The sequence below is a fragment of the Bactrocera oleae genome, chromosome 3 (genome assembly GCF_042242935.1).
Source record: "Bactrocera oleae isolate idBacOlea1 chromosome 3, idBacOlea1, whole genome shotgun sequence".
NCBI classification, from domain to species: Eukaryota; Metazoa; Arthropoda; class Insecta; order Diptera; family Tephritidae; genus Bactrocera; species Bactrocera oleae.
In genome coordinates this window covers 18,756,607-18,783,769 of record NC_091537.1, presented here as the reverse complement: position 1 = coordinate 18,783,769, position 27,163 = coordinate 18,756,607, and the positions used below count along the sequence as shown (strand labels likewise).

At 33.7% G+C, this 27,163-nt stretch overlaps 2 protein-coding genes and 2 long non-coding RNA genes across 5 annotated transcripts in view; 2 read left to right on the top strand and 2 right to left on the bottom strand.

Annotated features, from left to right (window-relative positions):
* Positions 1–612: 612 nt before the first annotated feature.
* LOC106627482 (uncharacterized) lies at positions 613–5,348 on the bottom strand. Its single transcript, XM_014247617.3, has 7 exons — positions 4,909–5,348; positions 4,579–4,743; positions 3,986–4,361; positions 2,766–3,001; positions 2,528–2,689; positions 1,918–2,451; positions 613–1,243 (listed from the first exon to the last, which is right to left on the bottom strand). The coding sequence occupies exons 1-7, from the start codon at positions 5,198–5,200 to the stop codon at positions 843–845; spliced, it is 2,166 nt and encodes a 721-aa protein (XP_014103092.2). The 5' UTR covers positions 5,201–5,348; the 3' UTR covers positions 613–842.
* Positions 5,349–9,748: 4,400 nt separating this feature from the next.
* Positions 9,749–27,163, bottom strand: part of LOC106627491 (C-type lectin 37Db) — a 53,218-nt gene continuing 35,803 nt past the window's right edge. The window contains exons 2-4 of one of the 2 annotated variants that reach the window (XM_036366822.2): positions 10,430–10,544; positions 10,302–10,372; positions 9,749–10,230 (exon numbers count right to left, since the gene is read on the bottom strand). In XM_036366822.2, coding sequence (XP_036222715.2) covers positions 9,766–10,230; positions 10,302–10,372; positions 10,430–10,517 — 624 coding nt within the window. In that variant the 5' untranslated portion in view covers positions 10,518–10,544 and the 3' untranslated portion in view covers positions 9,749–9,765. Of the gene's footprint in view, positions 10,231–10,301; positions 10,373–10,429; positions 10,593–27,163 lie in introns of those variants that run through there. The other variant, XM_014247627.3, reaches the window with a different exon arrangement.
* LOC138855899 (uncharacterized) lies at positions 20,184–20,719 on the top strand. Its single transcript, XR_011395042.1, has 3 exons — positions 20,184–20,347; positions 20,410–20,483; positions 20,556–20,719. It is a non-coding gene; the product is annotated as an uncharacterized lncRNA (long non-coding RNA).
* Positions 23,730–24,182, top strand: LOC138855898 (uncharacterized). The gene is made up of 3 exons (XR_011395041.1): positions 23,730–23,810; positions 23,873–23,946; positions 24,019–24,182. It is a non-coding gene; the product is annotated as an uncharacterized lncRNA (long non-coding RNA).

Sequence of the window (27,163 nt, the reverse complement as noted above, 5' to 3'; positions counted from 1 at the left end):
GTAATATATATAGTTTTATATATAGAATTAGCTAACAAACTCTGTCGAGCAGTGTCATCGAGAGTTGAAGTTATTCACTAATTTGTTCGGAACCTTTTGGAACGACTATACTTGCAATTAATACAAAAAATACCTAAAGTTAAACAGCCGTCTGATTGTAAGCGCCAAAATATAGAAGATGAGACGTATACGGAAAAATTTAACTAATGCAATGACAAATTAAAGACCTCCGTGAAGTTATCATAGTTTCTAATAGCACATAGATTTCAGTATAATTATAAACACAGATTCCCCTAAAGCGCGATTTCGGCAACAATATGTGTACCGTACAATAGGATTACTATGTACAATAGAAAGAGACCTAAATAGAGGCTTTCTCTAGGAAAGCAATTCCAATCTTAAAGACTTTCAATATATAATCTGTACTCCACTACATATTGAAAGGCGTTCTATAACCGATACAATTTGCCATTTAAGCAAAAGCCTCTGTTACCTAACAAAGCTTGAAGCGCTGTTTAATTTCAAACTTGAAATTTGATCAGAATTTTAAACTGCCGTTACAATAAGTAAATTTAAATAGCCTATTGTTTCTTAAATGAAAAAAAAAATATGTTTTACTGATAAATGTTTTACAAAAATTATTTTTTTTTATAATAAATTTGTAGCTATCTTTTTGCTTTCTGAGAAAATTCGTATGAGTTTTGAAAAATATGTTTACTGAAATTAAACAAATATAGCAATAGTGAAATGCTATTTTACTTAGATTATTATGGAACAATTTAAAAAACATTAAATATGGTTAGCTGAGCGCGGAATACATTTCTCTTCGGAACCTCGTTTACTCAGAGAAGTGGTATGTCGTCGCTATGATGTTCACTACACAGTGGTTCTTCATCTGAGCATCCACGTTTATCCGACCAACCCTTTCTTAAGCCGGGAAACGACAGTTTTATATGATTTCCGGCTTTGCTTCCATTAGTCGCATTACTGTCATTGCGAGTAGCGTGTTCTGGTGCAAAATTTGCTATTATCGAGTTACTGTCTTCTGCGCCACCCTCATTTCCATTTTTTCGTAACCAAATGGCCTTGAGTGCTTCTTTTTGCCTATATATTACAGCTGTAACAATAGTTATAAGCAGTATCCCGAATATAAATAGTAGTACCAAAGTTCCGCGCGGGTTTGACTCAGGCTTCGGATGCCATTCCCAGGTATGTGTGTTGACATTGGTTCGCGTTTGATTTTCTGTAAGAGTTTGAAATGTTTGAGAGAAAGTGCTGTCGAAATATTGGTCTACTGTCTGATAGACTTATTTTGTGTTCTGAATGAGAATTTGCGGAATGTGTTATATATATGTACATTGAATGATGATGAAAAATGCCACATTTTGAAACAAATATTTAATTTGCAAATTCTAAACAAAAATACATAATATTACATTAGAGTAAGACTCTTTACTTTGGGCACCGAAAAATATTTTAGTAAACTTTACTGAAAAGAAAAAGATAGCTTGTTGCTTTTCATTGAGCTTACATACAAAGGCGGATAGATAAGTACTTGGCCTCTCCAATCGCTGGCGGCACTATTGCAACCGAAATTTACTATCAATTGAAGGTGTGCGAGATAGCTGATAGATACTGACAGTACTGAGCTGGAAACTATTTTGACAAATAAATGGCCAGTTTTATTTTTCTTTTGCAGGTTGAACAACTTCCGGACCTTGCACCACGAACCCTTGAACCGACATTCCTTTTTGACAATTATTAGTTTATAGCGCTCCAAGCACAGTTTGCACATTTAAAGTTCGATACCATATTCTCATATACTCTAATTACAATTATTGATGTTTAAAAAATGTGCTATCTTGAAGTAGAATTTAAATTCTTTGAAACAATTAAGAAATTGTAACTAGTACTTACTTGCTGGTATTTCCTTGGCCTCGCTTGCGGCTTTTTTGTGGCCAATAGTCGCGACGGTGGTCACGCTTAGAATGGGTTGTGTGTAGAGTGTATAAGTTTGAGGCACAGGTAAAATTGTGGTTGGCGTAGTGAAACGTTTTGTAGACGTTGTTATTGTTGTTGGTATTGTACGAATTTTGGTTGTTGTTATTGTGGTTGTTGTTGTTGTTGCTGCTGAGGGTGTTGTGCGTTTAGTAGTCGTAGGCTTTGGCTTGTATGTTGTGGTTGGGGTGGTTATCGCCTTGCGCGTGCTTGTTGTTATTGGCTTATGTGTGGTTGATGTAGTCGGACGCATTGTTGTAGTGCTTGTACTTGTAGTTGTGGGCCTTTTGGTTGTTGTCATTGTAGTTGTTGTCGTTGCCGTAGTGCTTGTATTGGTTGTTGCTTTTGTGATTATAATTTCTTTTAATGTTGTTGTTGTCGATTTCGTATCACCTCTAACCGTGGTTGTTGTAGTGTTCGGTATATTAACCGTGGTCGACTCCAGTGGCGCATCTAATGTGGCCCAAGTACTCATATTTAATATTTGTATTTCTTTATTATTGTTTTTTTTTATGCATTCAAAACTTACCGAGACACACTTTCGTATAATCCGGACAGCAATCATCGTCAGCTATACAACTATCGTCACAACTGCAAAGACCTATCAAATGTGTGGCATTGCGCATTATACCGAGCTTCGTCTTATTGCCGCAACGTGACACGCACGATAAAGTGTCGTAGATAGATTGTTCTAGAAAATCATAATAATAATAATAATACAATATTTTTCAAGTGAATGAAAATTGCAGAAGAAGTGGTCAGCTGACCTGTAGTGGTGTTCTCATTCTCAGCGGAGTCATCGGGTTCATCATCATGATTATCCAAAGCCTTACATTCGGTGCCAAACATTATTTTCACATCGTCTATAGCTATGTCACTTAAGTGATTTTTGGCGCCATCCGCGACGAATACTATTTGAAAATCATCCTCCATTTCGTCTATATAAAAGTGTGCCTCGTTCCAGTTATTATTCTGATTACCAGACTTGGTGAACTTTAAATAGCTGCAAGGAATAAACATAACTAAATATATGATATACACGTGTGGGTAAAAAAAAAACACGAATTTTTTTTTTCGCTTGGTACTCTGAAAAATATGATCTAAGACGCCTTTAATTTTCAACTAAATCTGTGAAACGAAATATTTTTTCAAGTAGTTGGAAGCGAGAAATGAATTTTTCTATCTCATAATAAGAGAAAAATAGAAAATTTTAAGGCGAAGAATCTTACTGTTACAATTAAGAGCTCATTCTTTGAGAGATCTTCGTTGAGGCATCTAAGAACCTATTTTTTAAAGTAACATACCAAGCGAAAAAAAAATATTTATTTACTTTGAACCGCCCTAATATATACATCTCAATTTCTGGACAATGAACATAGCAAAACGAGAAATTCAATTGAAAAGTGTAATTAAGTTTATTATGTGTATTAAGTTTGCCACGAATTTTTAGCACCCACAAGGAAACGTCGGAGACCCTATAAAGTATATATTCTTGTATATAAATGATCAGCGTGACGAACTGAGTCGATTTGAACATGTCCGTTTGTCTGTTTGTATATCGGCAAACTAGTCCCTCAGTTTTTGAGATATCGATCTGAAGTTTTGCATACGTTCTTTCCATATAAAGAAGCTGTACATTTGTTGGAACTGCATACGAGTTCAATTAAAATTATGTCCTTGCATGGAAAACTTTTATATTTGACAACGTATTCTCAAGAAATTGGAATATTGCCTAAATCTGTCTAACAAACTAACTGATTAAAAACAAGATGTAGATTTGTAATGAGATGTAGATTACAATACCGTTAAACCATTGTCAAGATATTGACATTACAAGAGCTGTTTTTTGACATATGACTACCATAAATTATGATTATTATGGAAGTAATGAATCTTGCATTACTTCAACATTACCCGGCGCTAAGCAACTACATACATATGTATATCTGAAATCAAGGTAGTATTACTTTCATATTTCGTTACTTACGTTGTTTTATCGTCAATAACTACGGATAGCATTTTCGTCAACGGTTTAATGTAGACTCTTAAATTCCCAACACCAGCGCCATACATTAAATAGTAAAATTGAAAGCAACACGCAGTCTTCAGGCTTATGGCACGTTCATATATGGGGGAGGTGAGGGCGGCTGGCGTTGATGTGGCACCGAAACTTTCCATCAGCATATAATGACCACCACTTACTTGCATTGTAGTGTGATCGTAACGTGGTCCAGTGTGAAACGAGGTGAATACATTAGTGGCCATGGTGCGTTTCCATTTGAAACCGTCGGCTATGTCCGTAACCCAACCGCACATGTCCTCTGGCTCAAAATCACATTCGTGACTCACTTTGCCGGGGCGTGCTATTGAAATTGTAAAAAATTGTAAGCCGTTTTAGAAAATGTTAGGAAGAAAATTTTAAATTATATTTTTTATAGCTTTTAGAGGAAAAATCTTAACAAATCACTTTCGGCTTTGCCTTTTAACTACACAAGTCGGCAACTATATACACTATACTGGTAAAATCAATTTTCTGAAAATAATTTTTCGATTTCATTAAAAACAAATAGTTATACTCACGCCTACAATAGCCCAGCGGACGATCCCAATCGGTGCCGTTGCAATAAGCATATCGGTTACCAGCCAATTCAAAGCGCTCCGCACAGTAGATACCGATATGATACTGATCCACATATTGTATTCTGCCATTTTCTGGATTCTTCGCCGGAATATCACATACATTGCCTGGAAAAAAAGAAAATTATACTTTTTTTATTTAATTATGCCACTTGTTTGGGGATTGCGAAAGAAAGATATGTGCGAGCGCACCAATGGAGCAAAAATGTTCTAGAATTTCACACATTTTATCAATAATCGTGAAAAATAATAAACTACAAAAATTGGACTAACTTGCACAAATTGGACGATTGCCAACCCATTTACCACGGTTGCAAGTCGTACGCCGATCACCGAACAACTTGAAGCCGTTATTGCAATAGTGAAGCAGCATCATATTCCGACGTCGCAGCGCTGAAAAGCCATTTGGTAGCGGTTCAGGATTTTCACATAGTATTCGCGAACGATCGGAGAAGCGACGCGTTTCGTATATACCACTCACATGGTGAATCCAGTAAAATATTAGACAACAGATGAAAATCAGTTGCAAATGCGTAATACGTTTGACGGACTGGAGGTGAGGCATTTTGTAAAACTCCAAATTGAATAAAAAAAATATAAAAAAAAATACACAGTTTCTATACTTTCTTTTGAGTAATATAAGAAATATTTCCAAATTTAGTTCTTTCCTCGCAACATCCGCAATGGGCACTGATAGGAGATTGTGTTTACTGGAGACTGGGCGATGAAACTAAAAAATCTTCTGGACAAATACATTCAAATAACCACATATATAACTAATATATAAAATGTATAAGTATGTATTATATATATATCTATGTACATATGTATGTATATCGGGTTTGCTGCTCTTTGTTTTGCATAACTGATAAGCTGGAAGTCGTCAAGTCCTGCAGTTCTTTTAGCAGTATGATATTATTTAGTTTTTACATGTATTAATGTATTTGTACACCCACAGGCAACGGATTAGAAACGGTTAAAGAACATTTATACCCTATCAGGTTTGCCGCGATGTTTTTAACACCTAAAAAGATCAGCATGCCGAGCTAAGTCGATTGAGCCATGTCCGTCTGTCTGTCTGTATATACACGAACTAGTCCCTCTGTTTTTGAGATTTGATAAAATTTTGCACTCGTTCTTCTCTACCGATATCGGTCCATTATAGCATACTTAAATTTAGGTGCTATACAAACTGAACGAACGGAATTAAGTGTTTGTACTGAAAACTTTTTCTTTTGAAAAGGTATCTTCACGAAATTAGGCATGAGTTATTGCCTAAGGCAACAATGCAATTTTCGAGAAAATTGGTTACAACTGAACGATCGAAATCAAGTTCTTGGAGGAATAAAGAAGAAAATTATAGCTTCGGTACAACCAGAGTAAGCGTTTTTTCTTTTTTTCATGAAACTTGCTGACTAAAAGCTAAATCGAATTTTGTCTAGCATTTTTAAATAGAGGTTTGCTCTGAACGAGTTAGCCCACCCTAACCCGGATGCCTTCAAGCACAAAATTGAAATGGAATGTAAATGAAATGATTCAGCATCACTTATCGACATTCACTTATCGACTATTCCAAATATTCTGTATTGCGTCGACAATATTTTGAGCTAAACAAAAAATGTTATAATAATTAATTAAATAAAGTAAAAAAGAATATTGTGAGTAATCCCAACTCGTTTTATGATTTCGACAACTCCAAACGCAGGATTTCCAAATTTCCGTCTGCGATGAAATACAAATCTATTATTTCAACTGACAATGTTATTATGTCCAATATGTTTTTTTAAGTCAAACTACTGTCATAATGCTTCTAAAACTTTAAATAAGTTACTTAATTTAAATAAGTTAAAACCATTTTTTAGTTACGGCCCAGACATGATACACTCATGCTTCCTAAAAAATAGTGCCAAATATATTTATTTGCCTTTTGCCTCTCTTAAACACGGTATATTTCCTTCAATTTGGAAACAATCATTTATAATTCCTTTGCATAAAAGTGGATTTAGGTCCAACATTAAAAACTATCCGTTATACCTAAACTTTTTGAAGCTATCATTACTGACCATATAACTTTTTCGATTTCTCCATTAATTTCCTCATCTCAGCATGGATTTCGTAAAGGGAAATCGACTCTAACAAACTTGCTGGAATTCGTAAACCATGTATAATCGGGTTTTAGGGAACATAAGCATACGAATGTTATATACACAGACTTCAGCAAAGCTTTCGATAAAGTAAATCTCTCGATTCTCATACATACACTTGATCTGCTGGGCTTTCAGCCAAGATTTCTTTAATGGGTTGCTTCCTATCTTCATAATAGAACACAACGAGTGATATTTGAGGATACTCCTTCAGATAAAATTAATGTCTCTTCTGGTGTTCCGCAAAATAGTCCTGTTCTTGTTGTTTATTAACGATATCTCTTTAGTAATAGAATTCTCAAACATTTTATTATACGCTGACGACGTAAAGCTTTTTAAACCATGCTTCAACTGAGGAACGGTGTCTGTCTTCATATTGATTCCATGGTCTTAAAAGCCAAAGGTGTCTTCAGTTTTTTTAAACATTGGTCTAAAGAATTTAGAAATCCGTATGTTACTAAAACACTTTATACAACTTTGGTTAGACCTATATTGGAATATGGCTATGTTGTATGGAACCCTAGCTACCAAATCCATTCTGACAAGTTAGAGTCTGTTCAAATACAATTTTTAGTTTCCGCCTTAATGCATTTCCGATGGGATTCTAGGGTAAGTCTACCTCCAGACACTAGTCGTTTCAAACTTATTAATCTACCTACACTTTCTAGTCGTAGGGAAATGCTTGGCATAATATTCTTAGTGAAAATCTTGAATGGAACAGTTTGTAGTTCCTTTCTCCTATCTGAAATTAAATTTAATATCCCGGTGCGCTTTTCAAGTCAGTTTAGACCTTTACGGTTAAAATCCTGTAGATCAAATTTCGAACTAAACGAACCATTCCAGCACATCTGACTCACTTTTCAAAAGCAAAAAGACCTAATTGTTTTCTCTTAATGAATGAAAATGTAACAATTTATTATATTGTAACTATAAATCTTAGCTGTTGAAATTTTTGTTTCTGTAGCTGAGCAGTTATAGATCTCAACACTTAAAAAACTCTCTTGCCTTTTCTGACTCGGCTAATTCCGCGCGTTTGCGGATTGCGCCCCTCGCGTCGATTGAGCGGAAGGAGGATAACAGCTGACGCCATAGTCTGGCCAATTAGCTAAACCAACAATCGTAAAACGCATAGTGATGATTTGTGCCGAATAGGGTGAGTAGTTTAAAGTTATGCTTTAATTAGATGCCAAATAATATTTACATATTTAGAATTAATGTGCAAATCGTTATTACTAATGTATTATTTGGCAAACATTTTAATAAGAGTTTTCGATTATTTGGACTCGGTACCATTACCAACGCAGCCCATCCATAATACCGTATACTAGTATTGTATTTTAGATATTTTTTGTCAGATTAATACATCGTAGCCATCTTTGAAGACACAACAAGACCGCGGATAGCTGATAATCCGTGAAGATCGTAACTGCTCTTTTGCTTGCAGCGAATTTTAACTCATTGATGTAGAATTGTATTACACCAATTCGAGATTTGATTCTAACCTTCTATCAAAAAGAGCTATACAAAGTAATTGACTGTTATGACACATAAACTAACAGAAGAACTTAAGTATCTATTTATGACTAGTCGTTAATATCAAAATTTGAATAACGGAAGTGCCTTTATTCGGTAGTATTGAGTTAGTTAACATAAACAGATTTCGCTAATATCTGAGTGAGAAGTAGTATTCACTTTCTAAGCTTTATTTCTTCTGAGAGTTTTATTAGTGGTGGTAATTTACAATAAAGTCAAACGAAATGTGTGATTGTAAATCAATTTGGTTGTGACTATATATTGTAAATATGGGCATATTCAAGCCCAGGATCCATTATTTTGAAGGGATTTTAGGTTTTTAATAGTTGAAGTTGTATGCATAAGCAATAATTTTACTCAACACATACTTATGTATCGCTCGTCCAAATGTGACAGTGTGGTTTTTTTAAGTTATTACGTATCCCTCAATTCTGATATGTGTAACATCCCTGGTGGTGCTGTGACAGTGAATGTTGTTCTATGTTCGATTGAGTTTTAATTCGTAATTTTTGCATTACCTTTCTTTCTTCTGCGTTTCTATTTATGCCATCGGTTTAGACATGTCCGTCTTGGAGAGACTGTGTGTTCAGAGTACCAAATGAAACAAATAATCGTTTCTTTTGATCCATCCTACTTGTAATATTGTGTCGAGCTAAGTCGATTTAGACATGCTCGTAAATATGTCCATCCGTCCGTCTTTATATACGCAAACTTGTTCCTCAGTGTTTTAGATATCGATCTAAAATTTTGCACACGGTGTTCTCTCTCGAAGAAGCTGTTCATTTATCGGAATTGCCGATATCTGAACATTCTAGCAAAATCTAGATCCCTTATTAAGTAACCTGAATGCAACTTGAACGTGTCTACCAAACAAAGTAGTTAGAAAGAACTAGCAAAATGTTTTTCGTTGGATGCCAACTATTACGTATAGTTGCTATAGGAAACCTGAGTATGGGATTTTAGCAAAGTTAACGTTTTCAATCTTTTCCCATTAAAAATAATAGTTGTTATATCACATAACTATTAATTAAACCCGTATTATTTTAAGTATTAGATAAATTAAATTAACAACTTCCGTAACTTCAACCATAATATATTTCTGATTCGGCTTTTTAATACCGTCCATTAATAGCTCAATTAATATTTTCCCAATACCACTTGCTTGCACTCTTCTGTTGATACTTTCGATTTAGCTATGCTCAAAGTTGTCGTTAAAAGTTAAGAAAATAACAGACATAATTCCATGATTAGCAAGTTCTAGTCATCTTTCGCAGCTCATGCTTGTTTTCTGTTACATTCTCGCATACTCCTTCTCACAACGAACCCATCTCTTTTGATATGGAATTTCTTATTATTGTATAACTTTTTATTTTAGCTTCAAAATCACATCTGGCCTCAACGCAATCTCAATATAATCAAATAATAAAAAACCAAGATTTTTATTCACGTATTATTATTCCCTACAATTAAATATATTTGCAGTTTGTAGATATAATTGCTTGAGTTTTTTTAAAGCGCAATTCCCAGTCACTTTCTCACAGTTTGATTCTGATTTTATGCCGGAATTACAAGTATTTAACGGCAATTGCTTTTCACATATAACATGCATGTTCAGACTACATTTATTATCGTTCATTGTTAAGCTATCACTAAATAGTATGACTTCTATACAATCCTCCACATCTTCCACATTGTTCGGTTCGTTCTTCCCCCAAAACTTATAAATCATTGGTCGTCCACTATTCAGCGACATGTATGTTCCCTCCGTTGTCAAATCGTTGCTACTTGTCCAAGCGCGCAAAGAACCAAACATCGGCTTTAAGTGCGAAAATAAGGCATCCTTTTCAGCCACCGATTCAATCGTTAGCAAATCACTGTCGTAAGAACGACAAAAATGAGCCGCTCCGAACCAATTCATCTACAATGGGAAGACAATATGTTTTATGAAAATAAAAATAAAATGACTCGTTGGTATATATTGATGAGTACCTTTATGTCCTGAGTCACTAAATAATATTTGCTACCAACTTTAATGAAGGGATGTAAATCCATGTCGATATCTGTAAATTTTAAAATAACTAATACTTAAATAAACGAATTAAGAAAATTGCAATTACCTTCTTGAACCGATGTACTACATGTAGCATATAGTAAGGAATTCACCAAAAGTAAGAGAAAAGAAACATATTGTGCTTGATCCATCATTAAAACGTTTCGTTTATGTTCAACTGTCTGCGCGTCCAGTTAATGGCGATGTAAAACATCAAATGAATTTATTGCAAATTTTATAAATCATATTTTTAATAATAACTAACTTTATAAAGAGTATATATGTATATGTGTAAGTGTGTTTACCCAGTAGTGAACTCAACTGACTATTAACCACTCACAAATCATATGAACCGCAAGCACAAGCCGTTTTTCTTCACACACAAAATTATTTGCTTCAAATCAACCTTTTTTTCAGATTTTAAAAATAGGAAATAAATGAAAATAGAGTTGTTTTTTTTTTTGTTAATTCTTAATTATAGTTTTTTTACATCTCGAAGTGACAGAAAATTTATGATTTTGGCAGAATCCATCGTAGTCAATTATAGAACACCACATGATTTCAATGGTTTCTTGAACATTATTGTGGTACAGAACTCTGTTTGCTTTGGAACAGAAATAAAGTTTCAGTAGCATACTACAGTATGTACCATAGGTCTGTCTTTGGCATTAAGTGAAAATAGTGTTTTTATTTTGTATTTAATTTAAAATATAGCGATTTCATTCGGAAAATTCTCACTGCCAACTACTATTTTTCTAACCAGTTTGCTGTTAGTCAAAAATCTTTGTACGGACTAGTAGTTCTGCTCACTAGCATAATGCTTTACTGGGTACTTGTGCAATATGCTCGCTAAATCCACTGATAAGAGTCTATCCCTTATCACCGTGAGTGGCGGTATTATGCTTAAAATGAAATTATTGCAAATTTTTTCTTTTATAATTATTATTTAATATCAAATCGTGTAGAGAAGAAAGTGCGGGTATTTTTACTGTGTATGTTATGTGTGCAATATTCTGCAGTATAGATTTTTCTCACTGATTAGAATCTATCACTTCATACCTATTTGCATATTAATACATACATATTATTTTAAAATATATATTATAATCAAAATTTTTTTTTTTTAAATGTGGTATACTTATAGAATGATATAGGCGGTCATATCAGCAATACAGAACCTACAACGATAATCTCTCATATGAGGAAATTTAAACGTAAGTTACACTTGTGATAACCGATCGAGCTTAAATTCTATCTCATTAACTTAAAATGCACCTTACTACTCAAGTTATCACTAAACACTATATTCATCATATTAGTGCTGTGGGGAGGGACCTACTGATATAAAAAGTTTTAAGTACTGAAACACTTATTGCCGTGTAATTTTATCGAGACATTTTTCATCCGCGCACTATACGGATATTCAATCTAAACCAATTCTACCCATTTTTAGCTAACCACATTGCTGGCATGATAGAGTAACCACTTAGTTTTATGAACATAACTCAGAAATTGACCGCGAGTATCAGTAAAAGTGAATTTCTTGTACGGATATCCTCACACACAGTCTATGGAGGTTAGAAAAGGTACTAGGCAATATTGCAATATTCGAAGAAACTGTTCAGATTGGACCACTATAGCATATAGCTGTCATACAAGCTGACTGATCAAATTTATTGTAAGGAATATTTTGTAATTGTGAAGGTATTTGCATGGTTAACGTTTTTTCCGATTTAACTCATTATCATGTTTCAGTGGATCGGGTTGCGCACCTACTTCGAAATGTCATAAGTTTATGAAATATAAATAAAAAAATTTCGTGCTCTCATATAACAAAATATCTTTTATATATACCTTATAAACACAGCGGCTATCACCGTAATAACTACGAGGTTCTAAAGCAGATATGTAATTGTATTAAGTTTCACTTGAGTTTTGAAGAGACTCAATGAATTGCATATGCTGAAAAGAAGTTTGTCTGATGGTAACGCGAAAGTCTCCTTATAAGCTCTAAAGTGTTTACATTAAATGACATTTTAGTCAAACTCTTAAACGAGCAAATGTCTAATAAAAATATGAGCTTCGAAGAGGATTGACACAATCTAGTACATATCAAAGGAAATAGAAAAACCTATACAAAATTAAATATACCACACACTTTCATTTACCATTCTTTTCTTTTGTGAGTCCACTATAATTATGGTAAAAAAGGAGCCGTCATCGATTCGCCATTTCTCTGTTCGCAACAACAATGGTAACGCTACAGAGAGTTAGTGTCAAATGTGCCGTTCATCGAGGGAATACTGTTTGTGTAAAAAGTGAAAGAGCGATTGATAATTCAAGAGAAACAATAACCTTTTATCGTCATTCGTTTATCCATGCTTAGTGTACAAGCAGTGTGCGTTTGACTTATGTATATAACTTTTGGGGAGCGTGTAGCGCAGTGAGTCAGTTATTATTATTTGTTCATAATTGCTACTGAATAATATAGTTATTCTTACAAGTAATTATGGACATAAGCTGTAGGAAACTTTACTTTAACGAGCATATGCTTATACAAGAATAATATTTTAAGTAATGTTTAAGCATGTTCTAAGCTATTATTAGGCTATTGCATAGCTTTTATTGCGGGCTTCGAGCGCGGCCACCGAATCTAGAAATTCCGTAACGGAAATAAACCTAACACGATCACAGAGTATGCGCAAAATGTTTGCATACTGATACGCGTATTTTCGTATATCTTAAGCGGAGCAAATCAATTGAAGAGCAGGGTGATTCAAAAATAATAATATTTAAGATTTTTGAATGGCAAATAAACATACACAATTTAATAAAAGTTTAATTAACAAAAAATAAATTATTAAATATTCGAAGTCATAATATTAGCAACTTTATTAATATTTTGGTAAATAACTACCCCAGCTTTTGGCACAGTATCTCCTTTGATTTAAACAATACAATTGAAATTAGGTATTTTAATCGGATTATCAATGGTAATAAATCTTCACTTATCTTGGCTGGCGATTTCACTGGCTAGCGATGATAAAATATCAGAGCGGTTGACAATTTTTTTTCGGAAAAATTTAATTTGAAAATGAATAATGATCCACAAGAATCCACAATAAAATATTGGACCACCATTGCCGCGGTATTTTCCAGATATTTAGAGAATATCAGGTCTCAAACTTATGATACTCGTATCAGTTGCCATAAACCTATAGTTTCAATGATAAACATTCCTGTGTAACCTACATGTATTATAAGATAATGAAAATATTTTAAGCAATATTAACTTCTTATTTATTCAATTAAAGAATTTGTTTTCTTATCGGTCACCACGCTCAGAAAGTGTAACTCGTATAAATATCAACTTGAAAAAACTTGAATTAATATCAAAAAAATACTGCATAAAAAATAAATAAATAATTATAATTGCATAACTTGATAAAAATGCTTTGCAGTAGCTTTACCGCGGCAGTCCCCGAGTGCCATACGTACTTTTTTTGTACTCCTGACTATAGATTATGAAATTTTTTTCAATATATCACCCATTCTGTGGCTTAGTTTAGATCATTTAAGATCTTATTAAAATGCCCTAAAATAGGTTTCATTTGATTCCAAACAGTCGTATCAAAGGCCAATGCAGTCTCAGAATACTTAAGATATTTCACACCCAGAATAGCCTTAAGTCCCTTTGGTAAATTTATTGATTTCTTTATATAGCCTCTAGCCTTCTCATTGCGCGTCCACCGAATATTTAGGCATATAGGTGGTGTAAAAGTACGTATAAAAGATTTTTGTAAATAAGGTGGCTCAGAGATAACCTTCATAGTTAAAGTATTTTTTGGCGACCTTCGTTCGAAATTCCATTTGCATTTAATTTTTTTTTTTTGGGCTATGACCATTTTATAAAAAAATAGAACACTTTTCGAAATTTGTTTAAGTCTGTCTGCAAATATTGTGGAGTAATATACAAAATAAATGCTGAGGTGGCTCTTTAGGTTTTCGGGTGAAGAATGCAGTTATACATATAATATAATATATGTTACTCGAGTTTCGAAACGATACAACTATGTATACAATTAACGATGGCATCGATTTTGTTTAACATTTCCCACAGTCATTGGCTCAGCATTGTTTCACCACAAACCTCTTCACCACTTACCGAAAACCCAGCTGCATCATTGCACGCATCATATGAATTAAATTTCGCGAATATCTACATATTTATGAAATTTTTTTCGCAAACAGCACTTCGCACTCTTTAATGCTCGCATTCCCCATATACTCACGCTGTTAAAATTTCACCACTTTCGCTAATCACCAGTAAATATTGACCCAGGCCTCCATGGAATTTCAAAAATATGTACACACGTACACACACTTATATATCACATCTATACAAACACACGGAACCGCACAAAAAACTATATGAGGGTGATGGGTGGTAACGATGACGTAGACTGTCGGCGAGTCAATATTAAAAGGTTGACAGCACGTGCAGTTCGTGAAAACCAATAAAACATAGAATGCAAATATATTTACATATTTGAGTGCGTGTGTATGTACCACATTTATGTATAAGCATTTGTAGTTTTTTGTTTTGTGGAAACCCGCCCTTAAGGAGAGTGACATATATTGTACATTTGACATTTATATTTGCTACAGTAGCTGTGACAGCATCCGAAAACTATGTAGCGCAACAACAATAACAATGCACAAGCAAACAATGGAAATTATTAGAAAATTAAACAATGTAGAAACTGAATTCAAATACAAACGACAAGGTAGTAAAATAACGAGTACGACCAAGCTTAATACCTTGGTCGATTTTAATGAAATATAATTGTTGTTTAAATAAAAAATTTACCCAAGTATATTATAAACATATTTGACATGTGGCGACGTAAAAAAAAGGAAGGTTTTTTGCAAAAAAAAAATATATACACTTGCAGTGGCTTAAAAAAATTTGAATTGTAATAATCTCATTTCTTTGAACATTTTCTGACAAATATATCTAAGAAGGTAGTGTGAAAAATTCCAGCTATTTTCCGTTTCGAAAAAATTTTATTCACGGACTCTAAAAGCAACGCTTCGCGAAAAACGCGTTCATATCTCCGAAACTACTTGCTGTACTTAGCTGATCTGTTTACTAACTAAAAAGTGGTGACGGTGCTACTCAGCTGCCTATGATCAGTAGCCGGTTGCCATGTATAATGTACTTGTAAGATTTGGTATGCGGTTGCCGAGTGGCTCCAATACTGGCGCTAGTAGCCAAACAAAATACGGACATTAGTCTATCACTTAAAACATTTTATGAAATATAGTAGATTTTAGATCATTCTTAAACGTTCTGAAATCGTAGAAATTCCCTATTTTTTATATTTAATTAAGAGTATTAATTGTGATGACATAACTTCATTTTTGAAAAATAAAAACGGCCGTTATTCGCTGTTTGTTAGAAAAAAGATACTCGCTAGATTAATGGTTGTATATAACCGAAAAATATGAATGAAAGAAATATTGTTGCTCCAGGATAAGTATGAATTAAAAATAAGGAAGTATAGAAAACTCTGTTTGAGAAGTGTCAACTGTGAGAAGTCTTATGCTCAAGTTGTTTTTGAATTGACGCCCTATGATGGCATGGAAAAAATGCAAAACAAATAAAATTAGTGTAATATAAAAATTCCATACGGGATAAAATATGGGAAAAAAGACGATGCTATAAAATTTATCTAACATTTAACTTTTGGTGACTATATTTTTTCTGACAAAATCCGGGACGGTTTTTTTTGGCATCGATTAGAAAAAGAGACATCGAAGAGAAAGCAAAGTAATACAACATTAAAAATGATAAAAATATTCAATCACTTTCTGTTTCGATCGTTTGTATATCAGTTGATGAAGTGGACAGTGTTTCTGGAATTGTTGAAGACGTCTTCGGTCTGACCTAATTCTCACATTGACTGATTTTTCGAAGAAGCTCGGGGTGTGATTTTAAGTAGGGGAAAAATTCCAACAACATTCTACAATAACTAGTGGCAAAAGTCTTCAGGAATATAAAAAAAAGTCGGAAGATTTAATAATATAAGTCTTATTTGTTAACGCAGCTGTAATACCTTATACAACACATTGAGCACGGATACAAAAACTGTGAAGCGAAATGAGAGAAATGAATGCGAAGAGCCGCAAATATTTATGTACGCATGAGAGCACAATGCCCACTAGGCATTTGTACGATTATAGTTGGCTTGCTATCTTGGAAATTAAATTGCAAACATTGAATTACAGTATCCCAACTGCGGCTCCGGCAGCGCTTAGCTACGCTCATATATTATATATATATGTATAAACGCCTCTATGTACATACATATAACTATATCCACGCGCTTTTTGCTTTGCATCCGAATGACATACAGAAATCTCCAACCTCCGCTTAGCACTCTCAGGCGCTGATTGCGCCAGAATGATGAGTGTTACTAGCCTGCCTGTCGTTCTCCTTGTTGCTGTCGCTGCGTGCGTTGGTCACGTGCCGCCATTAACATCAACGGTGATGATGGTGAATTATAGATGACGCGTGGCAAGACAACCGACAGCCAACAGCCGACAGTCACTGCCAAAGCCACACAGTCAGAGTCATAGCTACCAGTCAAAGCAACTCCCCAGCGTCCAAAGCAAGTTGAGAAATATTGAACATTGCACTGTTCACCACAACGCATTTCGCATCACCTTACATAACGTCAGTGTGGCCGGCCGTGCTCTATGCGGCGTTCACAACTCGTCTGCTGCTTCACCCTCCACATGAAGTTGTGATCGGTTGCATTCGACGCGCCATCACTCCTCAGCTCAGCAACGGAAGTGGCAATAAGAAGTTGTCAATATTGAGTGATTATGTGTGCGATTGCAAAACTCAACTCGTTGCCGAAGTGATTCAACCATTAACTAGCGAGCTTAGTGTGTGGCTTGCGTAACTGGTTGCCTGCTGCCGGGCGCTTGATGCCTATTGCCAATGGCAAAACACCAATCGACGACGAGATTTCACAAACTTTCTCGTACCAATACTGCCACAATAAGTTATGTTGCTAGTGTTGGTGCATAGGAAAGGTGGAAATCGTTTAGTTATCATTACCGCCAGTTGAGTATTTAGTTGCGCTATTGCTTTATATTTCAACCTGATTGAGTTTCTATTGAAAAGTTTCAAAAAGGAAGCCCGTTCAGATTGAACTCCTTGCGGAAGTTTGCGAAAGCTGCATAATTTCCTGAGTTACTGAGGCATGTTCAACGCACTGCAGGGCTTACTTTTTAATTTGTGAACGATGATCTTTTATACCATATGAGAACCAGAACAAATACGGAAAAGTTTGATTCCGTTGTTATTGGTAGCAAGTGAAGTTATGCGTGAGTTTACTATTGAAAGCAATAAAAAAAAATCTTTATATATGAAACTTTGTATTGTATAATTCACCTATAAATATTTTATCGCTAGTTTCACTTCCAGACCCACAGACAGCAATGCCTATACTCAACTCTACTCGCTTTGAGCTACCTTGGTAGGAAAGAATTTAGGTTAGGCAACAACAGATTTATCATCTATGTCTATCTATCATCTATGTCCTAACGCTATAGAGTCTTGTTTAATGACTTTTTCGGGTCCGAATTGTAGAATGTTGAAGGGGACGACCTTTGGTTCCTAGAAAAATGTATATTCGGTAAGTGAAGAAGAAGGTATGCAACAGAAACCATATTTCGACCGTCTTACAAACAACATATAAAAGCTTTCGTCTAATCGTGGTCGCTCAACTTTATCATAAATTAGTCGTTCGGTTTAAAATTTGTAGCTCCTCAAATTTAGCATAATGTATATTTTAATAACCTGAACAGAGTAGATTACATTTGCCACGAAGTTTGTAACACCCAGAAGGAAACGTCGAATACCCTATAAAATAATGATGTAAATAATTAGCGTGATGAGTTGAGTTTTATTGTTGATTTAGCCATGCCCGTCTGTTTGTCTATACATACGAGAACTAGTCCCTCAGATATCGATCTAAAACTTTTCTTTCCATGAATTGCATATAGTTGCCAGCTAAAAACTGAACCATCAAAATCAAATTCCTGTATGAAACAATTTTTTATTTGTCAAAATTTGGGGTGGAGAATAAAGTTCTTATACAAACAGATAGATAAAATTCTAGTTGTATGGAAAACTATGTTATTTTTGAAGGGACATTATAGCTTCGGCTTAAATAAAGTAAACGTTTTATTTTTTTTTATTATCTATTTTTAAGAAATATTAATAAATCGGTTCTGTTCGGGTACTAAAACTACCAGAGTAATAGCTTTTCAGACACCGCAAAGTCTGAGTGAAGTAGAACAATGCAAGAAGATTTAAAAATGCATTATTAAAATATAATATCTATATGGTATGTGTGAATGTTGAAATTGATGAAGACAGAAACGCGGTACAAAATCAAAACTGAAAATCTCACTTGGATTGAACTCACTTTTAAATAGTTATATGGACTACACGGCTTCGAAAAATCCATTTCTTTTAAATCTACTATTTAATGCTATAACAGCGCTGGACTATTGTCCTAAATGCTCAATTTGATCTCAGTATTAGTTTTGGAGATACCGTCTTGAAAAGTTGCGTACTCGAGTTGAGTATCAGCATTTCAAACTTTTAACGCGATTATCTCATAACTGTGTTTACAAAGTCGATTGTCAAGATTTTTCGCGCACTACTCAACCGATCTTAATAAAATTTTACACAGGTCTTCGAGATAAAATTCGAAAGGTCCTGAACAAAGGATTTTTTTCAATTACAACTATTTAAAAATAAAAAAACGTAGAGAAATTTTCTCCAAAATTTGAATTTTTTTTGTAAAAACTATCAAAAGCATATAATTTTGACCTTTTATTTTTTCCCTCCTCCAATACCTACTAGTTTATGCTCTTAATTAAAACACGTTTTTTTCTTTCACTTTTACTTCTGATGTCCTGTAAGAAGTTCTGCTGTCAACGCTAAGGCACATTTTTTCTGAGGAACTGCCGGAAATGATATCGTAATGGCCGAGTTTTGAATATTTTCTATCAAAATTTCACAAAATCTTTGTAAAATATACTGGAATATTAAAAAGCTTGTATAAAATATTAAATTTTTTTTATGAAAAAAAATTATTGAGAATAAACCGTCTTTTGCTCGAGGAAACTCATGTATCCGCATAAGTAACCTAGCGATCTGTTTTGGTAGACAAACATCCAAAAGTCAGTCTGTTATGAAAAAGCGTTTAATGAAATTTATTCAATATGCACATGCATTATTAACAAATGAAAGGGTTAACTCGTCTTATGTTAAAGTAGATAAGTAGCTAATACGCGCCAAATAGTCACGAAACATCACACCATCCCTTGGTTCAAGTTCGTAAAAGATTTGTTAGAGATACCCACTGATTTGATTGCCTGATTGTTGACAGTTATTAACCGGGTATAAATCTATGTTCGCTGTGGTTACGTAAACCTGACTGTTTCGGGTACGTTTTTGCTTTTTGTTACGTGAACTATAGTTGATCGATCCACAACTCAGCTAACTTATTGGCAGCTAACTTATCGGTTTACCGTTGTACACAAAAGCCTAAATCACGATATGGGCATAGTATGGTAATTTAAAGTATTGTTTATATTTTCCGCATGTAGAAAATATAAAATTAAGTTTATTTTATCTTATTATAAAAATGCTAAGTCACGTTTCTAATTAAAATTCTCTATGAAAGACAAAAGATTTAAGAAATAAATAGTACCCAGCTTAGGTAAGTATATGTGCATATATAACGGATATAAAGCAGAAGATCGTGAGTAGTCGAATTCACAACAGATTCACCACACAACGTTGTCCACTTTTCACGTATCCTGAGTTCCTCGATAATGGGTGTAGCTAAATTAATTTCTATTTTGTGTTTGACACTCGTGACACAACAATTTTTAGGTAACTAAGCTTCCCATTATAAATATTTTTTATTAATAAAAGTGCTTTGGTACACAATGCAGGAAACCATGCGGATGCGTTCGAAATTGGTGGATCAATATACGGCGGTATCCGATTAGGATTGCGTTCATCAATCGTAATATATTGCTAAGGTTTTATTCAATAGAATGAAACAAAAATAAATATAGTTTATATGTTTTTGTTTTAGATAAGTGCTTTAACTAATAAGGCAAGGTGCTTGGCAAGATATACGCCATTATGTGGTTTCTTTTTTCGGCCGCGTTGCTGCTGTTCTAATAGCTGTTGTTAATTCCTTAATTGATTTCAAATTACTTGTCTTAATTGAACAATAAATGTTAACAAATATACAAATTAATCTCTTTACACACTATCCATACATAAAGAGGATACTAAGTAAAGAAGAAAGTAAAGAAAATACTCGAACATTATTATCAGCTTTTTAAATGTGGAGCCTGTAATGTTGTATGATAAATAAGTGAGAAGCACTATGGTACTGTTTGGGTGAAGCCGAATGCTACATATTGTCGCAAGTTGTAAAAAAAACAAAAAACAAGAAAAAACGTTAACTTCGGTTGCGAAGCAATAATACTCTTCACAAATACAAAGGACCCTTACAAGAACTTGATTCCGCACGTTCAATTTGTATGACAGCTATATGATATAGTGATCTGATCTGACCAATTTCTGTGGAGAATAATTTTTTGCCTTAAGCAATAGCTCGTGCCTAATTTCGTGAAGATACCTCGTCAAATAAAAAAAAATTCCATGCAAGCACTTTACATCGTTCAGTTAGTATGGCAGCTATATGCTATAGTCATCCGCTCTATACAATTTCTTCGAGGATTGGATAATTGCCTTAAATAATAATGCACGCCAAATTTCATGAATATACCTCGTAAAATGAAAGAGTTTTCCATACAAACACTTGATTCCGATTGTTCAGTTTGTATGCAGCTATATGCTATAGTGGCCCGATATCGGCCGTTTCAATAAATGAGCAGCTTCTTTGTTAGAAAAGGACAGGTGCAAAATTTCAGATCGATATCTGAATCATTTCATATATATACTTTATATGGTCTCCGACGTTTCCTTCTGGGTGTTACAAACTTCGTGGCAAAATTAATATACCCTGTTCAGGGTATAAAAAACGGCTGCAACGAAGCCATAAAACCCTTCACCGGTGCATCGTATTATAGCATAAAAGGGTAACGAACTTGGTTGTGAGTTCGATCCTTCTCGTTTTATGGCCGCTATATGCTATAGTTGTCCGATCTAAACAATTTATTCGGAGATTCTAACGATGCCTTAATATAATAATCTATGCCAAAATTCGTGGAGATACCTTTCTAAATAAAAAAGTTTTCCATACAAAGTTTATAATTGTTCGATAGAAGCGGTTCCAACAAACGAGTAACTTCTTGGTGGGAAAAATTCGTAGACAAAATTTCAGAGCGGTATCTCAAAAATTGAGCGACTAGTTCAAATGAAAACAGGAGTCTATATTTCTTACCACAAAGACCAGTTTTCCAACTCCATTACATTGAAGATCAAGCTGATTCAAAAATAATAACTTTTAAAATTTTTTTAACAGAAAATAAAAATTTTAAATTTATTAAAAATTTAATTAATAATAAATAAATGATACAATATTCGGAGTCATAATAACATTATTAATATTTTGATAAATAGCTACCCCAGCTTTTGGCACATTATCACTTTTGAATTAAACAATACAATTGAAATTAGGTATTTTAATCGGATTATCAATGGTAATAAATTTCCACTTATCTTGGCTGGAGATTTCACTGGCTAGCGATGATAAAATATCAGAACAGTTGACAATTTTTTTTCAGAAAAATTTAATTTGAAAATTAATAATGATTCACAAGAGTCCACAACAAATATTGGACCACCATTGCCGCGGTAGTTTCCAGATATTTCGAGAATATCAGGTCTCAAACTTATGATACTCGTATCAGTTACCATAAACCTAAAGTTTCAATGATAAAAATTCCTGTGTAACATACATGTATTGTAAGATAATGAAAATATTTTAAGCAATACTAACTTCTCATTTATTGAATTAAAGAATTTGTTTTCTTATCGGTCACCACGCTAAGAAAGTGTAGCTTGTATAAATATCAATGACTTGAAAAACTTGAATTAATCTTTTTTCTTTTCAAATCAGCAGCGCTACAAAAAAAAAATATATTTTTTTGTTGTCTTAGATATCTTAACAAATTTTAATGGTTTCAAGTGTCCAGATTACGAATTTATTCATGAAAATATTGAATGTGGCTTTTGTTTTTACGATTTTTGCATTTCGAATATGTACAATATATTGATCAATTATAGGCTTTTTATACTCTTCCAACATTTTGCTACAAAGTATAACCTAACGGTTCTTTGTATCACCTAAAACTAATCGAGATAGATATAGGTTTACATATACATATATAAATGATCAGGGATAATGAGAGTTAAAATCCGGGGATCTGTCTGTCTGTCTGTTCGTCTGTCCGTCCAGCCGTCCGTGCAAGCGATAATTTGAGTAAAAATTAAGATATCATGACGAAACTTGGTATACATACTATTCCATATGTAACATTCCTCTGATAATCCTATTTTACATTGGGAAAATGGGGAAATCGGACTACAACCTTCCCTAAAATATAATACTTCCCATATAACCTAATTTTAAATTTCATCTAATTCTTTCCCATTCCAGTACACAAACAAGCCACGAATTAATTTAACGGAATAAAACTTTACACGAATAATGCCGTTTAAGTACCTCACCCTCACCTCACCCAAAAACTTTCCAAATCAAACCAAAACTATTCAGGCCCCTATGTACCGAATATGTGTGACCTTTGTACCTATAGTTGACTTTTTACCGAAAATATCGGTCAATGTGTGAAATATATAATTGAAATTTAGAGAGGATAATTTTCTGATAATGGTATGTATGTATGTCATAAACCGGTCGAATATAAAAAGTTTCGAACTTCCGGGTGAGTATATACCACATATATCGGCCAATATGTGAGATATCTCAATGGAATTGAGAGAGCGTGTTTTACTAACAACAGTGTTTCTGTGTCTTAACTTATCAAATTTAAAAGGGTTTCATATAAGCACTCGATTTCGATCGTTTAGTTTATATGAAAGCTATCGGCTATAGTGGTCCGATATCGGCCTTCCAGACCAATTAACCGCTTGTATTATACATAAGTATGTATGTATGTTGCGTTTTCAGGTTTGTTTTGTTATACTTGTATGTAAGTATGTATGTATGTTGCGTTATCAGCTTGGTGTCGAATTATGCTATACGTAGGTATGTATGTATGTATGTTATCAGTTGAATTGAGTTCCTCGATAATGGGTGTAGCTAAATTAATTTCTATTTTGTGTTTGACACTCGTGACACAACAATTTTTAGGTAACTAAGCTTCCCATTATAAATATTTTTTATTAATAAAAGTGCTTTGGTACACAATGCAGGAAACCATGCGGATGCGTTCGAAATTGGTGGATCAATATACGGCGGTATCCGATTAGGATTGCGTTCATCAATCGTAATATATTGCTAAGGTTTTATTCAATAGAATGAAACAAAAATAAATATAGTTTATATGTTTTTGTTTTAGATAAGTGCTTTAACTAATAAGGCAAGGTGCTTGGCAAGATATACGCCATTATGTGGTTTCTTTTTTCGGCCGCGTTGCTGCTGTTCTAATAGCTGTTGTTAATTCCTTAATTGATTTCAAATTACTTGTCTTAATTGAACAATAAATGTTAACAAATATACAAATTAATCTCTTTACACACTATCCATACATAAAGAGGATACTAAGTAAAGAAGAAAGTAAAGAAAATACTCGAACATTATTATCAGCTTTTTAAATGTGGAGCCTGTAATGTTGTATGATAAATAAGTGAGAAGCACTATGGTACTGTTTGGGTGAAGCCGAATGCTACATATTGTCGCAAGTTGTAAAAAAAACAAAAAACAAGAAAAAACGTTAACTTCGGTTGCGAAGCAATAATACTCTTCACAAATACAAAGGACCCTTACAAGAACTTGATTCCGCACGTTCAATTTGTATGACAGCTATATGATATAGTGATCTGATCTGACCAATTTCTGTGGAGAATAATTTTTTGCCTTAAGCAATAGCTCGTGCCTAATTTCGTGAAGATACCTCGTCAAATAAAAAAAAATTCCATGCAAGCACTTTACATCGTTCAGTTAGTATGGCAGCTATATGCTATAGTCATCCGCTCTATACAATTTCTTCGAGGATTGGATAATTGCCTTAAATAATAATGCACGCCAAATTTCATGAATATACCTCGTAAAATGAAAGAGTTTTCCATACAAACACTTGATTCCGATTGTTCAGTTTGTATGCAGCTATATGCTATAGTGGCCCGATATCGGCCGTTTCAATAAATGAGCAGCTTCTTTGTTAGAAAAGGACAGGTGCAAAATTTCAGATCGATATCTGAATCATTTCATATATATACTTTATATGGTCTCCGACGTTTCCTTCTGGGTGTTACAAACTTCGTGGCAAAATTAATATACCCTGTTCAGGGTATAAAAAACGGCTGCAACGAAGCCATAAAACCCTTCACCGGTGCATCGTATTATAGCATAAAAGGGTAACGAACTTGGTTGTGAGTTCGATCCTTCTCGTTTTATGGCCGCTATATGCTATAGTTGTCCGATCTAAACAATTTATTCGGAGATTCTAACGATGCCTTAATATAATAATCTATGCCAAAATTCGTGGAGATACCTTTCTAAATAAAAAAGTTTTCCATACAAAGTTTATAATTGTTCGATAGAAGCGGTTCCAACAAACGAGTAACTTCTTGGTGGGAAAAATTCGTAGACAAAATTTCAGAGCGGTATCTCAAAAATTGAGCGACTAGTTCAAATGAAAACAGGAGTCTATATTTCTTACCACAAAGACCAGTTTTCCAACTCCATTACATTGAAGATCAAGCTGATTCAAAAATAATAACTTTTAAAATTTTTTTAACAGAAAATAAAAATTTTAAATTTATTAAAAATTTAATTAATAATAAATAAATGATACAATATTCGGAGTCATAATAACATTATTAATATTTTGATAAATAGCTACCCCAGCTTTTGGCACATTATCACTTTTGAATTAAACAATACAATTGAAATTAGGTATTTTAATCGGATTATCAATGGTAATAAATTTCCACTTATCTTGGCTGGAGATTTCACTGGCTAGCGATGATAAAATATCAGAACAGTTGACAATTTTTTTTCAGAAAAATTTAATTTGAAAATTAATAATGATTCACAAGAGTCCACAACAAATATTGGACCACCATTGCCGCGGTAGTTTCCAGATATTTCGAGAATATCAGGTCTCAAACTTATGATACTCGTATCAGTTACCATAAACCTAAAGTTTCAATGATAAAAATTCCTGTGTAACATACATGTATTGTAAGATAATGAAAATATTTTAAGCAATACTAACTTCTCATTTATTGAATTAAAGAATTTGTTTTCTTATCGGTCACCACGCTAAGAAAGTGTAGCTTGTATAAATATCAATGACTTGAAAAACTTGAATTAATCTTTTTTCTTTTCAAATCAGCAGCGCTACAAAAAAAAAATATATTTTTTTGTTGTCTTAGATATCTTAACAAATTTTAATGGTTTCAAGTGTCCAGATTACGAATTTATTCATGAAAATATTGAATGTGGCTTTTGTTTTTACGATTTTTGCATTTCGAATATGTACAATATATTGATCAATTATAGGCTTTTTATACTCTTCCAACATTTTGCTACAAAGTATAACCTAACGGTTCTTTGTATCACCTAAAACTAATCGAGATAGATATAGGTTTACATATACATATATAAATGATCAGGGATAATGAGAGTTAAAATCCGGGGATCTGTCTGTCTGTCTGTTCGTCTGTCCGTCCAGCCGTCCGTGCAAGCGATAATTTGAGTAAAAATTAAGATATCATGACGAAACTTGGTATACATACTATTCCATATGTAACATTCCTCTGATAATCCTATTTTACATTGGGAAAATGGGGAAATCGGACTACAACCTTCCCTAAAATATAATACTTCCCATATAACCTAATTTTAAATTTCATCTAATTCTTTCCCATTCCAGTACACAAACAAGCCACGAATTAATTTAACGGAATAAAACTTTACACGAATAATGCCGTTTAAGTACCTCACCCTCACCTCACCCAAAAACTTTCCAAATCAAACCAAAACTATTCAGGCCCCTATGTACCGAATATGTGTGACCTTTGTACCTATAGTTGACTTTTTACCGAAAATATCGGTCAATGTGTGAAATATATAATTGAAATTTAGAGAGGATAATTTTCTGATAATGGTATGTATGTATGTCATAAACCGGTCGAATATAAAAAGTTTCGAACTTCCGGGTGAGTATATACCACATATATCGGCCAATATGTGAGATATCTCAATGGAATTGAGAGAGCGTGTTTTACTAACAACAGTGTTTCTGTGTCTTAACTTATCAAATTTAAAAGGGTTTCATATAAGCACTCGATTTCGATCGTTTAGTTTATATGAAAGCTATCGGCTATAGTGGTCCGATATCGGCCTTCCAGACCAATTAACCGCTTGTATTATACATAAGTATGTATGTATGTTGCGTTTTCAGGTTTGTTTTGTTATACTTGTATGTAAGTATGTATGTATGTTGCGTTATCAGCTTGGTGTCGAATTATGCTATA